Source organism: Aplysia californica, unplaced genomic scaffold (assembly GCF_000002075.1).
Source record: "Aplysia californica isolate F4 #8 unplaced genomic scaffold, AplCal3.0 scaffold00114, whole genome shotgun sequence".
In the NCBI taxonomy this organism is placed as follows: domain Eukaryota; kingdom Metazoa; phylum Mollusca; class Gastropoda; order Aplysiida; family Aplysiidae; genus Aplysia; species Aplysia californica.
Genome location: NW_004797384.1, coordinates 1,141,718 through 1,159,065, shown reverse-complemented (window position 1 = coordinate 1,159,065; position 17,348 = coordinate 1,141,718). Strand labels below are relative to the sequence as shown.

At 40.1% G+C, this 17,348-nt stretch overlaps 1 protein-coding gene across 4 annotated transcripts; it reads right to left on the bottom strand.

The window, feature by feature from the left end:
• Window positions 1-5,226: 5,226 nt before the first annotated feature.
• Window positions 5,227-15,511, bottom strand: LOC101846420 (kelch-like protein 24). Of its 4 annotated transcripts, none has more exons than XM_005095825.3 (4): window positions 15,390-15,511; window positions 7,888-9,250; window positions 6,993-7,256; window positions 5,227-5,826 (listed from the first exon to the last, which is right to left on the bottom strand). In XM_005095825.3, exons 2-4 carry the CDS (start codon window positions 9,115-9,117, stop codon window positions 5,548-5,550), a joined length of 1,773 nt encoding a protein of 590 aa, XP_005095882.1. In that variant the 5' UTR covers window positions 9,118-9,250; window positions 15,390-15,511; the 3' UTR covers window positions 5,227-5,547. The 4 variants fall into 4 exon arrangements, with proteins under 4 accessions (XP_005095882.1, XP_005095883.1, XP_012936539.1 ...); XM_005095826.3 differs by lacking the exon at window positions 15,390-15,511 and adding an exon at window positions 15,184-15,370; XM_013081085.2 differs by lacking the exon at window positions 15,390-15,511 and adding an exon at window positions 14,933-15,136.
• Window positions 15,512-17,348: the final 1,837 nt, after the last annotated feature.

Genomic DNA, 17,348 nt, shown 5'->3' with positions numbered 1-17,348 from the left:
GACTGCCACTGAAACTACAGCTACAGCAACTACCGTTGAGAATGTTAAAAAAGTGTGTGAGCTCTCACAAGTTCTTTTATGATAATGTGATGTGATGTGGGCCAATAGCCTTAAATACTGAATAAAATTACTTACTTTCTAACTTACGTATGGTGGTTTGAGTGAAGAAAATTACATCCACAAAATACTGGTCATTTACTGCAGATATATAGACAGACTGAGACAACAGAAGGAAAGAAAAGAAGTAGGATCTACAAGTAGCCTCATGCTACCATGCATTACGTATTTGAAAAGTTTTGAAAAGAACTCGGAGCTCAAAAGTATTCACTTGCACAAAAACTATGATTAGCCAGACTAAATCCTTAGTGATAAATGCTGAAAGGCAAATCAAAGCATTTTTGGTTTCCATTTTTAAACAGATAATTTTACATTATAACAGAAATACAAGCCAAATAATAGACTGAAAATAAAAACGGCTGTTTTATTCTGTCTTCTAATTATTTTCAAACCTTCGCAACTTGTGTAATTAGAACATAACACTGTTAACTTTTTCTTTAATTTTCTGTAATATTTGGTTTTCACTACATTGGACTTACCATTTAGCAATTAACTCTTACAACATACCTAGATACACTCAATCATTTACAACAAAAATCCCCCCCCCCCCCCAAGAAATCATCAGACAGAAAACAATCTCACATAATTCACTTATCACAAAGTTTGGAGTATAATGCTGAAACAAGAGCACATCACAGACATCAACCGACTGACATATTATTTCACACAACAGCAAAATGATACATGCTGCCTTGTCATCATCAGTAAAGACATTTGTATCATTAGTAAAGTCATCCTCCATGGCTGTTGAGTTGAAGTATACAGCAAATCAGAACGAAAAAGTCTACATTTCTCCATAAATCTCCTGTCTCTACCATCAAAGTAAATACTAAGAGTCCTACATAACACCAACGGAGTCTGACAATTTCTTTTTTTTAAAATTCAACGGGAAAAGACAAACTAATTTATGTTCTTTCATCCCTGATGTCACAATGTAGGTCATTTAGGATGTAGACTGCCTCAACCCCGCCTGCCTAAGCTAACCAGGGCTGAGATGGATGGATGCAATGTCCCAGCAGACAGACAAACGTATACGGAGTCAATCTCCTTCCTGCTGGGATGGTGAAGATATTACACATCGTATCCTTCTTACAAGGGTACTCAATCCTTATATCTCCATACGTGAAGGGCCAAGAAAAGTGATCTGCCCGGGTTACACTCTGTTCAAATAAAGCCAATCATCTATCTACCCAGCAAAGCATTCAGAGCAGCACCAGACACTCAAAGGGGGGAAAAAAACAGTATCTAAAGAGTATGTAAGTAATAACCGCATTGAGTGAAGGGAATGTCAACGTTGAAAATGCAGAAGTTTCTCACTAGCTGTTGAGTTGGAACAAATGGCGAGATAGCACGAAAAATCGCCACATTTTGCCTGAACAGATGACAATGACAGATGAAGAGAAGCAAAACGAGCAAGCTGCAGCAGAACACTCATAATCCATCCACTCTCTATGGTAGTGTACCCTTTGGCATGGGGTATGAGTAGGCACCATTACTGCCCAGCAAGGAACTGTAGGCTATATACAGAGGAGTCCACTTAAGGGGTGGGGGGGCAAAGTCCCGATTCGGCTCAAAATTATGGAATTTGAGTTGTAGGCATTTTTAGCTTCCTCAGCCTCTCCTACAACTATTTCATAGCATAAGAACCCCCAAAAACCTCATTTCTTCCCATATCGGGCATGTGTGTCACCACCACTTCCTTATAAAGTCAATATTGTATTCTTCTTTATCGGCCGATTTCTTTAAACGCAACTTTTCTCTCTACTTTTTTTAATAACTCCACCATTTTTCATCCAATCTTCATAAAATTTGCACAGAAGGAAGAGAAGATGTAATACTAAAAATTCATCTGTTGAATTTTTGATATATGAAATACATTTTTGGTGGTGGTGTCTTGAGTGTGGACTTTCACGGATTTTTTGCAAACTTGAATGCTACCTCAGAAAAAAATTCATTAGAAATGTTCTAATTCGTTTAGGAAAAAAACAACACACAACTTTTGAGATCTAATGTTTGTGAACACGCCTGCAAAAAAATAATCAATTTCCATGAACAGTAAGTGCGGTATTCATTACGTAGGATGTCAACAAAACCCAATATGGCCGCCGTATCCATGGAAACGAAACATTTTTCTCAAATTTGACGGCGGATTTTAAGACTCCTTACTAAGCTTGTTATATGTGTGAAATTTGGTAAAATTCACTAATAAGCGAGACAGCCTTCAGGCGTAGCCCCCCCCCCCTCCCCCTTAACAAACACTGTTAATCCGAAAAGAGAAGTTGACAGAAAGAAAATAAAATTCTTGATTTTTTTTCCTTCTATTTGAGCAACCTCTCAAAACTGAAAACTCGGATAAGCCAAATAAAATCTGGAGACAGGACATTCCAGCTTAAGACGACTCCACTGTACTGTAATCTAGACCTTATATTATGAAGCATGCTAGTTCAAACCAGCTTGTCAGGGCCAATCTGGCGGAGAGGAACAAAACATCCCAGAAGACATTTAGAGACGCTGGATAAAAAATTTCTACACTTGGGAATTCATAACACAGTACGGCGAAAAAGTGTATGTTACAAAAACAGAGAAAATTGGTGCAGAATATAATCAAGTTTACAGCTTACGTCTGCCTGGTCACGGAGGTAGATGGAGAAACAAAGTTTCAAATGTCAGTTCAAACAACAGCAACAAACTTTAGTTCAGGAAAATGTACCAAAAAAAATAATTAAAAAAAAAAAAAATCCTTTGAAAGAAATGACATGAACATCGCAGTGAGATGACAAGCATAAACAAATGTTAGAGACATCAGGACCTAGGAAATTTTTCTCAAGCAAGCACCATCCCAGGGCCCAAAAAAATAGTACATCATTCAAAAGAAAAGTACTGATGAATGATATGTGTTAATGTAACCATGATGCCACGATAAAAATACTTTTCTGAAAAGTAATATCTCTAATAAAATAATACTTTTCATTACTGGGTTTTTTTTAATGTACGTTTTACGTTCCCAATCAACACAATCTAGATGATCATTTAGGAGGCGGGCTTCAGTCCCTGCCTGCTGCTACACAACAGATGGCAGTCACTACTTTTCAATTTTATAATGATGATGAAAATGAAGATAATGAAAATGAAGATGTCGACAGTAATAATAATACTTTTTACTTCTTCATGAAATAAAAAATAATTCCAATAATAAAGATAATGATAAAAAAATAATACTTTTCACTATGTAAAAATGCTGGTGACAATGATGATGATGATTACAATAAGAATAAGAATAATACAAATAGTAGTGCCTTATTCACAGAGAGATATCACATTAATGTCAGCAAATTTCATATATTTAGTAACCAAATACAGGGTCAGGTACTAGAACATAGTGTAACAATTACAGCAAAAACACCAAAGAATCTCAAAAACAAAACAAAACCAAAAAATTCAGAAGAGAAAAAGACTGAAAGAATTCATGCAAGGCTAGCCTCAGGGCAGAAACTATAGAGAACAGTTTGATCAGTAGCAGCAGAAATAGTAATAGTAATAGTAGCATTTTACAGCTCTATCAGCAAAATTAGATCACCAATGGGGGACAGGTTGCTTGACCCTGCCGGTTCAGGTCAACCCAGGCTGATATGGAATACAGCATCCCAGAACAGGGACAGAAAAACTCTATAAACATGTTCACCCTCATGAATCAAGCTTATGCTTTCTGCAAACTACAGCAAAGAGCCTAACAGCTACATTATAGAAGCCAGGACAAAATTAAGTGTCGTTTACTAGGACAAACCAAAACAAAAGAATGATTAAATTTATTTTAAAATTTATATTAATATAAAAACGGTCAGGACTTTTGCAGTTGAAATTTGCTTTGCAAATACTTAAGCGACTAGCTGACGAGATTGATCGATTGCAGTGACTAAAGCTAAGCCAACACAACTGTCAACAAACACTACACCTTTACTAAGCCAATAAGACTCAACAGCGACTAAATCAATCCCAGCATGACTGTCAACAATAACTGAATCTTTGCCAATATGATGATCAACAAAGCTTTTGTTTTAGTAGAAGTGTTAAGGGGCTCGCAACGGCATAAGGTCATATGAGCGCCAGAAGAGTAGAGGTGTTACAAGAGAGTAACAAACATAAAAAAGATGGAGGGGAGATAAGGACGATTGGTGTTTGATAGGAAAGAAGAAGCAAACCACACCAGAGCACCCGCCATCCACCAACATCAACAAAGCTTTGGGCATATGTGACTGTATGAGAGGCATCGTGGTGAAATAAGGTGCTCGTCAAAATAATGAATTCGTAGAAAAAGGCATTTTTTCATCAGTTTCACAATTTTTATCAAAATTTGTTTTTTTGGCTTTTATGTTCTTATGAAGACACATTTCCCTGTGAGTTTTACTGAAAAACCTAGTTTAAAGACGCAAAATATGTAATTTTTCGTTTTCAAGAACTCTTACGCGATTAAAGTGATGAAACTTTGGCGGCCATTTTCTCATTAATTTAACTACTGAAACCATGCTACCCTACCTTCTGCAATCACAAATATCTCGACTTCTATTCAAGCTAGATGGATATTTTTAAAAATTTTAAGTAAGGCAAATGAATAAACATTCAGATGACGCAATAACTCCACGTGCCCAAAAATTGACGAGCGCCTGATTCCACCACGAGGTCCTTGTACATTTCAAACCGATCAACACTTACTAAAATTCATATATGCAACCAAACATACACTCACACATGCAAACTATAATATAAAAGAATATAAATAAATACCGTTGTACCATGATCAACTAAAACAGAAACATTTTAAAATGTGCAAAAACAGGCGCATCACTTTATTATAGCTTCACTCACACACTACACAAATGGAGGCGCAGGAACTAGTAGTGAAAGATAAAAGATCCCATGCAGGCTCAGGAACATGAAACTCTTGTGAGAAGCACAGATAAACACACTGCTAAACAAACACAGATATGCATACATATAATATACAATGGCAAGTTCCCTCTCAAAATGCTTCTGCCGACCCTGAAAAAAGCAAAATAAGGACATATTATTACCTGCAAATCATTTACAAATCAATATTACCCTTTCATTTTTTCTTATAACTGGAACAAATAAGTTACCGCTTTTATTGTTCTAAACCCATTACCCACATCGATCTGGGAGTCCTCAATAAATATCCTTAACCAGCATGCACTATTAATAATAAAATAAAAGTGCTGTGGGCTAAAATTTGAGTCTTCTTTCATTAATTAGATCAGATGGATTTTGTTTTTTGCGATGTGAACTGTACATACAAATTCAAATTACCCTGGTTCACAAGGTCCAAAAAAACAACACAGGACACGATGTGATTTGCCATTTGTACCCTCAACGAAATACCCTGCTGTTGCACAAAAATCAATGTAGAGACTTTCGTCATGTCGTGGTTGGGGGCGGGTCCACATACTCCGTCACAAGGAACTTTTTCTCGATGGTGATCTTCGCGCAGCTATCCACGAGTCGCGGTGAAGGAATTCTGTCATTGAGCATGATGACTCGCTGGTTGCGCACGTCGTACAATAGCATGGTGTCCACTAGCGCACGCACAGGGGTCGGGCCGGGGATGATGCGCTGACCGCCCAGCAGGAGGAGACAACCACGACGGTGAACCAGCCCGTAGTGGACACAGTCAAAGTTCTGGATGTGGCCCATCACCTGGGGAATGAGAGGGGAAACCAAACTGACTAACTGCGCTAGAGAGTCGTTCTACTTTGTTATTCATTCCCTTTATCTTTTTTATTTTAGTTTTAGTAAAGGTTTTCAGCACCAGCAATACAATAAGGTCACCTTGAGCCAAATAATAGGTTTTACAAGAAAAGTAACAAACACAAAAAAGGAGAGACAAGGACGATAGATTTTTAACAGGAAAGAAGGAGCAAACCACACCAGAGCACCCGCCCTCCATCTTTTTTGTTTTCTTATGGGTTTAAACAGAACACTATGTTGATACATCTGTTTTGCTTTTGCATGGGCTTAACCTCCTCAATGTAAACAGTCCAACATCTGCTCTTCAAATCTCCGAAACAGCAGGATCTCAAACAGCAACTTCCTCCTGTTTCTACCACAGACGATACCCTAGTTCTTTGCTGCATTATTATAATGCAGCAAAGAACTGCTTTTGAAGACTTCCCCCTTTTTTTGACATGGCACCGGACCGAAGGGCACACAACCAAAGGCTACTGAATAAACAACAGTAACAATTATCTCTAAAATGCTAATTGTTGTTAATATTCTGAATCTGGCCCATCACGAGAAGAAAGATCAGAGAAACCAGGACTTTATTTTTATTTTTAAGTCAATGGATTTCAGCTTGATCTACTACACACACGTAAAAGTTTGAGTGTAATCCATTGCAAAGGATGTTGGAGTTCTTTGAGTAAAGAGAAGCACATCCACACAAGAACGGCAAATATAGTGCAGGGAAAAAAAGACAGACAAAATTAACGGAGGGAATGAGAACAAATTGTACCTAACAGTAGAACCCTCCATCCACCCTCACCAGAGGAGTCACAGACCAGAGTAACAGGGAGAAATACTACAGGAATTTTTCTAGAAAATTTCAATAGAGGTGCTGACTGGTTATAAATATATTTTGAACTTTGCGTACCCCATGGAAACGCATGTGCACAGACTCAGAATTTATGGATCATATAGTTGAACGCATCTTGTATCAAGACTATTTTTAAACAAAATGCAGTAAAAGGAGATTAAAATATAAATGTATAAGTATAAGAAGTAGTAAATATCACAAGTCCAGTCAGCTCTGAAATCCGGATTTACAGATTTATTTGGAAAATCTGCATCTTTGTTTCAGTACTGACCTTGACATTATCATTCCTGTGATCAAACTGCACAATCTTGCCGTTATAGAGGATGATGTAGGTGCAGTTGTTGCAAACGGTGGCGCGGGTCAGCTTGCAGGCCAAGGGTAGCTGAGCGATGATGCTGGTGGTGTGCGTCTGTGTGTCGAAACACTGAATTGATGGTGTGTCCGTCCGGTCGTTGGTCTCTCCACCAAACACCAGAATTTTGTCCTTGGTCGCCGTGGCAGAGATAGAGCTCACCGGAGTGATCAGATTTCCCACCTAGTGAACAAGACATAAATAGTAATTTTTTTGATTTCATCATGTATAAGACAGCCACCTATCTAAGACGGCCACTTTTCTCCTCGACAATGGGTGTCCGTCTCAGACAATTTCCACTGTATACAGAGAAACAGATAAATAAATTCTTGTTGAGCTGTAATTTCTACTGAATCAGCATGATATACAAGCTTAATTTTATTTTCAATTTTACAGATTACAAACAGTATTAAAAAACCCCCAAAAAAAACAAAAAACAACAGAAGCAAACCAACTTGAACTTATCCTGATACCTCTCAGTAGATATATTTTTTACTGAAACTTTTTAAAAAGATCATAAGAATAATATTTTTGAACTAACCATTAAGGCTTCATCAAATTATGCCTTGGACACCATGACCAATCAGATCAAATCTGTCATCACCATCATCTCTATTTTAGCCATTATCTTTGGTGAATACTAGTTGTAAGGTGTCAGAAGATTTTTGATGGTCTCAATCAGGTTAAAGGCCACCTAGCTCAAAAACGATTTTAAACCATTTTTAGACCTTGTGAGTTGTGTTGATCTACACACATGCTATAGATAGATATCTATTCCATGTCTGTCACACACAACACCAAACATTCCACCTACCTCATTCCACTCACTGCACCCTAACTCAAACTCTTCAATGGAGCTCTGTACTTTGGTCCCCTGTTCTAGCTCACTGTTATAGCCACCGATCACGTAGATCTTGTTCCCACAGGCAGCCATTGCATGACGCCGACGCCCACTCTTTAGCTTTGCCCGACACTGCGACCACTTATCCTTCTTAGAGCGGTAGCGCAAGAAGCAGGCCTTGAACAGACCTCCACCGGTCACAAAAATATCGTTGCTGTGAACACAAGTCGCGAACTCAATGCCTGGGTCGTACGGTAAGGCAGCTAGACGATACCACTTCCGACTATTGAATCCAAAAGCGAGAACATTTTTAGAGCGGACATAGGGGGGTCTTGGCGATTCACCACCTGATATGACCACCAAGATGTCTTCAAACGGTGATGTGGTACGATAAGATGTGACTGGACTGCTGCTGTCGTGACGATGGGCTGGAAGAAGCTGAAAGTTTTTGGCATGGTCAATGTACATGTGGCACTCTGTGTGTTCTTTGACAAAGGCATATTTCCTCAAGATGTCGATTAAGAATTGAGGCTTAGTCAATGGAAGGCGGAGGTAAGGAAAGATATCACCCAAGAGCTGACCTCTGGCCTCCAGATCATGCTGCACCCACTTCAGAACAGTCTCTATGACAAACTCCTCACTTGGGCAGTTCAAATCATCTTCCTTGATAATGGAAATCAGTTCGTCTTTTTCCAAAGACACAAAATAATCCTGCTGCGAAATCTTTACAAAGTTTGACATGATAAACTTCCAGGCCTGCTGCTTTAGATGTTGGCTGCAATGCCACAGGGCAAGCCTCCATCGTTCAAAACAATTAGCTATCGATAACGTCTTACATATAAACTCTTCGCAACGTTTCTGGAGACATTCCATTTGAAGTAGACAAGCGGCTTTAAGAATGGCCTCAGCATTTTCATCTGTCACGGTATCCAAACCCTTATAAATGTACTCTAGGATAGCTTCAAAGACAACACTCTCTGTACCCTCTATCTTGACCACTCCAGACACACTTTCTCTCATACCAGAAGAGAACATAGCATCAAAATAGGGCGAGATGGCACACAGGACAACCCTGTGGCATTGGAAAGTCTTCTCTCCAACAATAATGGTTGTGTCGGAGTGAGCACCCGAGGCATAGAGGCGCTCAAAGCCACAGGACATGGCATTGTAGTACTGCTGTAGCCATGACGACGCACTCTCCATGGTGTCTGGTTACCCTCCATGCACAGACAATATAGGTCAAGCCAACTTGATCTTAAATGCAGGATCCTTCTAGAATATTATCCCCGTTGTTATAGCCTACAGTCCATGAGCGTTGCACAAGGCCAAATGAAATCTGAGGAGAAATTGTACGAAAGGAGAAATTGAAGGAGAGTTGAAACAATCAAAGAGGATTATGGCAAAGGAATATCAATAGCAAATTTCCTCAATGGAAATGAAATGATAAAGTACCTAAACTATACTAAACTAATATCATAAAGCCTTGAGGAAACAATTCACCAAAATGAGACAACAATTTTGGGAAGTCAAATCACTTCCTGTCAAGCTAATGAATAAACATACATATACTTCTTTTTGACATTTTAAAAGTATTTTGTCACAATTCAGATGAATTCATGGATTACTTTCAAGACAGTTCTTTTTTTACTCCACTTTCAATGCTGAACATGATCTCTCTTTTTACTTACAACAGACATACATTCTAATTCCTTTCTCTTAATCTGAAATTTTTTTAACCCTATGTATGTGGTCAACCCTTCAAAACTGCTGTGAACATCGGACAATTAAGTGTTCCAAATAAAAAGAAACACTGCAAAGGTCACCAGGAGTGAAATTAAAAGTTCTAAGGGCAACAGACAGTGGTTTCTTTGGAGATATATTGTTATATATACAAACATTTCTTGGAATGAAAAATCAAATGATGATGTGCTGAAAGAAGCCCCTCTCTGTGGGCCATTCAGTAATAAAAACAGGAAAAGATAATTATGGTGTTCCTTAGGACTTAAATTTGATATGTAAAAACCTTGAACATCTTGCTTTCAATGGAAAAACAGAAGGCAACAGAAACAGAGGTAGACCAAGAGAGAAAAATATTTATTTCAAACAACTCGAACTAACAGATGACAGTAAAAAAGACCGGTGTTCAAATTGGTGATTAAAATGATTATTTTTTAGCAGGTAGCTCAAGCAAAGAAATGATTGGTGAAACATAATATAAAACATCTGGTTTCAGTTTCAGACCTTCACTCTCTATCTCCAAGGGTGGTAAACCCTCTATACTAAATCTAAAAATGACAAAACGTTACTAAACTGGTCACTAAATCAAAACAAGTGAACCTTTTTTGATAGTTCTTCATCTTATATATATATGAATGAAATCCCAATAAAAGAGACCTGTCTTCGGCATTTGCCAAAAAGTGATTGCATCATGTCGAAGTCAAAAAAAGGGATGTGTGCCTGAGCCCCTGTCAGCAGCTTACCGGCACAGCGGATCCGACCTCGAGCCGGTGGGAGCAGCTTCCCCGAGATAAAGAGTTTTAAATAAAACTCTATGTGTGATCTAACCCCAACTGGACGATGGGAGCGTCCAATGAAACTCACCAAGTCCCAGAGAGGACAGTCCCAGCATTAAGTCAGATCGCAGGGTACACAAAGGATTGCTATGCAATCTCTAACATCTAAATAGATATATATATGTGAGGTGTGCAGACAAAATGAGTTACTGTTCGTAATCCACAAATGGAAGTTATGTCATCTGAAAACTGACACCAGATTAGTAGCCTAGATTTTCAACTAAGCTTTTTCATTCAAGTTTAACATTTGTATTATTTCACATAAATAATAAATTGTATCAATTATAATGACACCTATCTGTGCCCATAGAGCTAGAATCTAGATTCCGAGAAGTAACTCATTGCTGTCAGCATGCCTCACATGAATAACATTTAATAAATCTAGATATATCTAGATCTAGATCTATAGAGGAAACTACTTCCCCATTCACTTTGACACAGTTTTATTTAGCCATGTTATGATAAACAATGGAAGTGGCTATCCTCACCCCAAGTGAGAATAAAAATACGATCGACCTCTCACCCCAGGTGAGACTTGACAGCGTTGGCTATTCTCACCCGCTGTGAAACAAGACCTGTTTTTTCTAATTTCGGAATACTGTCTATCGGTGTGGATGATAGGATAGAAAACAAAAAAATTATGAATAGCACTAAAGTAAGCTAATTTGGTTGTCTACAAAGATGTTATGCCTATTTCACTTTTCAAATCAAGCCAAACTACGTGGGTCGCCATTTTGTTTTGCCCGCAAGTTCTCGCAAGATCTACTCCTTCTCCCTCTTTTGCACTCTCTTTCTGAATACTGTCTAGTGGACCATCAAGTTGACAAAAACAAAGATAAAAAATGACGTTAAAACACAAAAGTAAATTAATTTGGTCGTCTACAAAACTACAAAGATGCTACGGCCATTTTTGTTTCGCCTGGAAGTTCTCACGCTACTCCTCTCTCTCTCTCTCTCCCTCCCTCTCTCTCTCTCTCTCTCTCTCTCTCTCTCTTTCTCTCTTAGTTCTCATCCTGTTCTTTCTCTCCACGACTATTATCTATGTACGAGTGTCTTTCTCATTTCTCTCGCTTGCTCCCTCTCTCTTTCTGTCGCAGACTATTTTCTCCCCATTCTTGTTCACTCGCTCCTTCCTCTTTCTCACTGGATTAGCTCCCCATCACTCCCACACCCTCCAGAGCTCTCTCTCTCTCTCTCTCACTGCCGACAGACAACACAAAAGAGTGCTGGAACATTTGTTCATGGTGAACCCTACACTGGTTGGCCAATCACGGTGAAGGCACACCGGGTGAGAATAGCCAAAAGGCCTGCCTGCGCTATTCTCACTCGGGGTGAGAATAGAGGTGGCCATATAGATCTAGAGTATATTATCTCTAAATTACCTAGATCTAGCGTTTTTATTCCCCCCTAGATCTATTCTACATGTTTCATGAAATCAGTGTATAAAAATTCCTTCAAAACGTGGACAATACAGTCAAACCTGTGTAAGACGGCCACCCACTGTCAAGGAGAAAAGTGGCCGTATAAGACAGGTGGCCGTCTTAGGCAGGACTTATCAAGATAAAGAAAACAAACCATTTCCATCTGAGGTCTCAATCGAAAGTAGCCGCATTGTTGTTGTCTTTGTTGGTGTTGTTGTTGTTGGTTTTATTTCATTTGGAATTTTTATTTTGTCACTGATTTTGAACAAGGGTGACAATAAAACGAAACGTATTTGACAAGGAAGACCGAGTGCCATGTTAAAACAAAAACATGGGTCGCCACTACTCGGAGAACGAGCGACGCTTCTGAAACAAGTTCATGTTTACGTCCATTGTTACTTTGTTACAGACTGGGTAAACAGTGACCACTCATCTCACTTACGATTTGTGTATGAGTTCTGGGCGGGGCTTATGGGTTATAAGGGATCACACGCTTACTAAACTTCGCCAGCAGCTGAAAATTGGTAGCTATTGGTCAACAGTGGGAGGGGCCTACGCAACATGATCGGTTGGAGGGACTATCTAACAACAACGACAGGTGATTGAATTATGACGGCTCGCCCACAACGCCAGGGGCCAATGCACAATTTATGACAAAACGTAATGGAGTCACTAAGGTGACCGTCTAAGACAGGTATTATTATTGCTTAGTATGATAGGGGTTGTGTGTTAAATTATGGTGGCCGCGGCCGGGTTGGACAGGTGCCCGTTTTACACAGTTAAATTATATCGAAAAAACGCAAGGGGGGAAATGGAAAGTGGCCGTCTGTACAGGTGGCCGTCTTATAGAGGTGGCCGTCAGGGCAGGTTCAACTGTAATTTCGAGTAAAGAGTAAACCTGGCACTTGATGAGGAACATGACAAGAGGTCAAGACCAGTATAAGGAAGTTCACTTGATGTAGATCAACATTCTAAATCAAGATATAAATCTAGATCTAGATCTAGATCTAGATATCTAGATCTAGATATATTTGTATTTAGAATCTAGCCTAGATCTAGATCTAGATCTCTAGTCTATAATATCTATCGAAGTGACTATTCGGACTCGAGTCCGAATATGAAAAAATGTTATTCGGACTCTGATTCTTGTCCACCATGACATCACTTCCGACTTCCTGTGACTCGTGACTCCGGCTTCCTGTCCTGCCTCACTCGTGACTCGCCTCAGGCTGGGTAGAGACCGGGATCACTTTGGGCAAAATGGCGTTAAATTTATTGTGCCGGAGCCGAGTTTTTATCTTTTATGATGAATTTGAGGCCGGCCTAAAAAGTTAGAGCGCTTCTAATAAATGTTTATATTTGTCAAGAGGTCATCAGAAGCAATTAAAGATGGCTTGTTAGCGTGTGTCGGGGTCGGATGGGCGGCCTGCACACGTGTGGCTGTGTGTGCGTGTCGGGGAAGAGGGGGGGGGGGTGCAACTGATCATTACAATAATAAAAGCTAGTCTTGACCTAGATCTACGTAATGAATTGTGCGCTGGTCTATGGAATCAAAAGTTGCCGTATGCTCGGCTCTACACAGCAACACAACTTTTTCTTGGTAAACAATCAAGATGACACAGGCTTGTGTATTTGAACGAATCAGTCTTTTTTTTTACACAGCTCATAATATGCAGGTGCCAGGAGATCTGCTAATCTTCAATTTTACCTTTTTCTACAACAAAGAAAGTGGGAAACATGGGGGTGGGGGGGCGTATCAATGAGGCGGCGGGCATCGGATCGGCAGACAAGGTGCGGGGGAAACTAAAAAATGGCGGAAAATTGGAAGCACTGAACGTTAGATCTATAGAACGAAGACACTTCCTTTTTTTTCTGGACCCATGTCCGAATTCATAACATTTTTTCTTATTCGGACTTTAGTCCGTATATGAAATTTTTTTATTCGAACTCTAGTCCGAATATGAAAAAATGTGGTAGGATTGTACTTTACCGGACCACCGGTCGGAGCAACTTTCGCTATGGTGCCCCTGGTGCATAGTGGCCCGCTATTCTTCATTTATGAGCTCCCCTACTCACTCTCCTGTTCAGTTTTCTACGTCCACACCCTTCGACCGCCAACAATCGACTGACGTCTCTTACCGGGTTTTTCAGTCATCACCGTGCCCTTTGACCCACGACCCTGACACCTTGAGGCTAATTGGTCAATCTAATCACGTGGTCCACTATTCTGATTTGCTCGCAACTCTGCTGGCTTGGCCTACTCCTGGTCCGGCAAAGTACAATGGAGGGCTAGAGATGCGCAGGAGAGCTCATTTGCATAATTGCAACCCCCTCAGCCCTGCTCGCAACTTGGCGAGTATCTACCCCGTTGTCCGCTCATGTTATTGTTTATATATATATATATATGTGTGTGTGTGTGTGTGTGTGTGTCTTTAAATTATTGTTGCCAGAGGGGCTAGCCCCCCTCCCCCCACTGTTGTTACATTGATGGGTAAACACGACTTTCCGCTTATTTTATTGTTTCGCATTTGTGTGTTTTCTTTAATATTTCCAGGGGGGCAAGCCCCCCTAACCCCCCCCCCCCTCCCTACTGTTGGTATGATACACGGTGGTCCACCAAAGTTAACTCCCCTGCCCACTCTCAACCACCACCTCTCGCTCACCTCGCCTCACCACCAGTCGCCACTGGCTTGCGCTGTGCGTGCGCGAAGTCGCCCGCGGAACTACCTTTTGCCTTTTGTCCACACGTAGAGTACTATGAGTATGAGTGCGTAGTTAGGCTAGGCATGCGTAGTAATCACGGGCCGAGACGGGTGGTCCGGTAAAGTACAATCCAGCCAAAAATGTTATTCGGACTCGAGTCCGAATAATGACAGCCAATATCTATATCTATACAAGGCATATAATTGATCATGACACACAAATTTACACATGATGAAGTTAATCTGATCCCTGTCCACTGACAGCAATTCACACAGGTTGTAAGACAAGTGAAAGACACATGATCACACAGTCACAACCCACGTAGACCTGTTGTCAGTAGGCTACTGTCCTAGTCTGTAGGCTTGTTTGTCGGCCTCTGTAGAGTAGATGAGATCATCGAACTTTGTGATGGCTACTCAAGACACCTCCTGAACCTGATGCTGGTAAACTCGGATAGAAGTACAAAATGTGGAATATGGGTGAATCACTGGTAACTTAGAACTGCGGAGTACCAGCACAGACACAGAAGTTCAATTACGATGATAGGCTAATGATCGTGATCGAAGACTCACCGGGGGAGACCAGTGAGTGAGGCGAGGGCTGAGTGAAGTCAAATCAACAAACCGAGGCCCGAGGTGTCTTTCTAGATCTAGCAACAGGGAAGTGTTGTCAATACGGGAAGTAAGTATTTCAGACAGTTCTAATCTATTAAAAATCTAGAATCTACATGTGAAGAGCATTGTCTCGACAGTCCGCAAGTCATCTGCCAAACTCTCACCTGTGTTTACTTTTCTTTAACACGCATGCACACACCCTTCGTCATTCAATGATGATAAACACATCATACGAGTAGGGTACCTGCTGATAAGCCACAAGAAGCGACGAGCGGATGTTTTTATATTTAGAGAGATATCCCCAAACATTTGGGGATAGGCCTAGCAGCTTTCCTGCTATTCCCAAATTTTGTAGTGCATTACGCATGCGTGACAAAGGCTAGGCAAGGTTTTCTCCAAAATATGTTGCCAGTCATTAAACTTACTGTTATTTTCTTTTCAGGTTTCTAGACATTCTACACTATTGAATTAGAATGGTGAAAATACCTGTCACTTGCTTCGCATTCTCAATACAAAAGGGATTGTTTCGAGTACAAGATGTCTAATCGTTGAAACAGTCACCTTTGCTCACGCTGGTTGACTTTGACAAACATAATGATGTGTGCGTCGTTTATTCGTTTTTATTGCTGATTTTCTTTTATTATTATTAGATATCTAGTCTTTTTTTTTTGGGGGGGGGTGCGTATTTTCAGTCCTCTCATAGCACCAAAAAACTGGGTCAGTCATCTTGCTTCTTCGCTTTGTTCACGATTCGAACTCAGTTAGCCTGGCTGTGTCCTCGGGGCAATGTCCCGTAGAATGGTAGCCCTAAATGTTTCCTTTGAGCGCGTGCCAAACCAGCGTGAATTTATCGTGCCCCGCTTATTATCTTTCACATTGACCCCTAGATCTCTCCTTGACTCTGCTGTCAGTCTGCTTATATCTACCTACCTTTCTGTCTGTGTTGCTCTCTCTTTTCTCTCTCTCTCTCTTTCTCTCTCTCTCTCTCTCTCTCTCTCTCTCTGATTTCTCTCTCCCTTTTTCTTCTTCTCTCTCTCTCTGATCTCCCCCCCACCCCGTCTCTCTCTCTCTCTCTCTCTCTCTCTCTCTCTCTCTCTCTCTCTCTCTCTCTGATCTCTCGATCTCTCTCTGATCTCTCTCTATCTATCTCTATCTCGTCTCTCGGCCAAGGAGAATATGGGTGTTGCCATTGTCTAAATTTTCGAGGCATCTTTCGAAGATTTTTTTTCAGAATGAGTTGTAAAACATAGCCTAACAAATTTTGAGTTTTGCCTTGTCTCTGGTGAAAGGATTTTTGCGCTTGATGTTGCCAAGCATGTCATAGGATTAAGGTTTGGGAATAGCTAAGCCCGCTAATGGACGCATTGGGCTATCCCAAGGAGTTTAGAACAAAAAATCCAAAATATCTGGGAATATCCACAGCCCCTTTGTAGCCTAGTCATTTTTTTCCTCCTCCGTCGAAAGTCGATAGGCCTATAACAGGGGAAGTAATTGTAATAAATGCGAGTAACGCGGTGCTGAACAAAAAGGGCTTGATCTGTACATGTCACAGAATTCTACACTTAGTGTAGAATTCTGTGGTACATGTACATAGATCTAATTATAATATAAATATAATAAAATTATTATATTATATATTGACTCAATGACAAATTCTTTCATTTTTTATTCTTAAAAGCTTTGGGTATGAAGAACCTGGCTTTCATGAGCGCATGGGCACAAGGAAGGAACTTAGTCGCTCAGAGTTGAATAGAGGGTTTTCCAAAGAGGTTATAAAAGTTTAATTGTCCTTTGGGGCTTTCCCACCCAAGTCACAATTCATGCCTTCACAACGGCACGCTTCCTCATTATTATTATTATTGTTGTTGTTTTTGCTGTTGTGTTTTTTCTTTGTTATCATTATTATTAGCCTATCATTATTATTAAGTATTATTATTATTATTATTATTATTATTATTATTATTATTATTATTATTATTAGGCCTATATAATGATGATGATGTCATCATCATCCAGGGCCGTCGAGAGCTAGGTCGGGCCCTGGGGCAGCAATCCTTCCCCCGGCCCCACCCATGCATCCTCACCTGCAATTTAATAACCCAACAAAAAGCATCGTATTATTA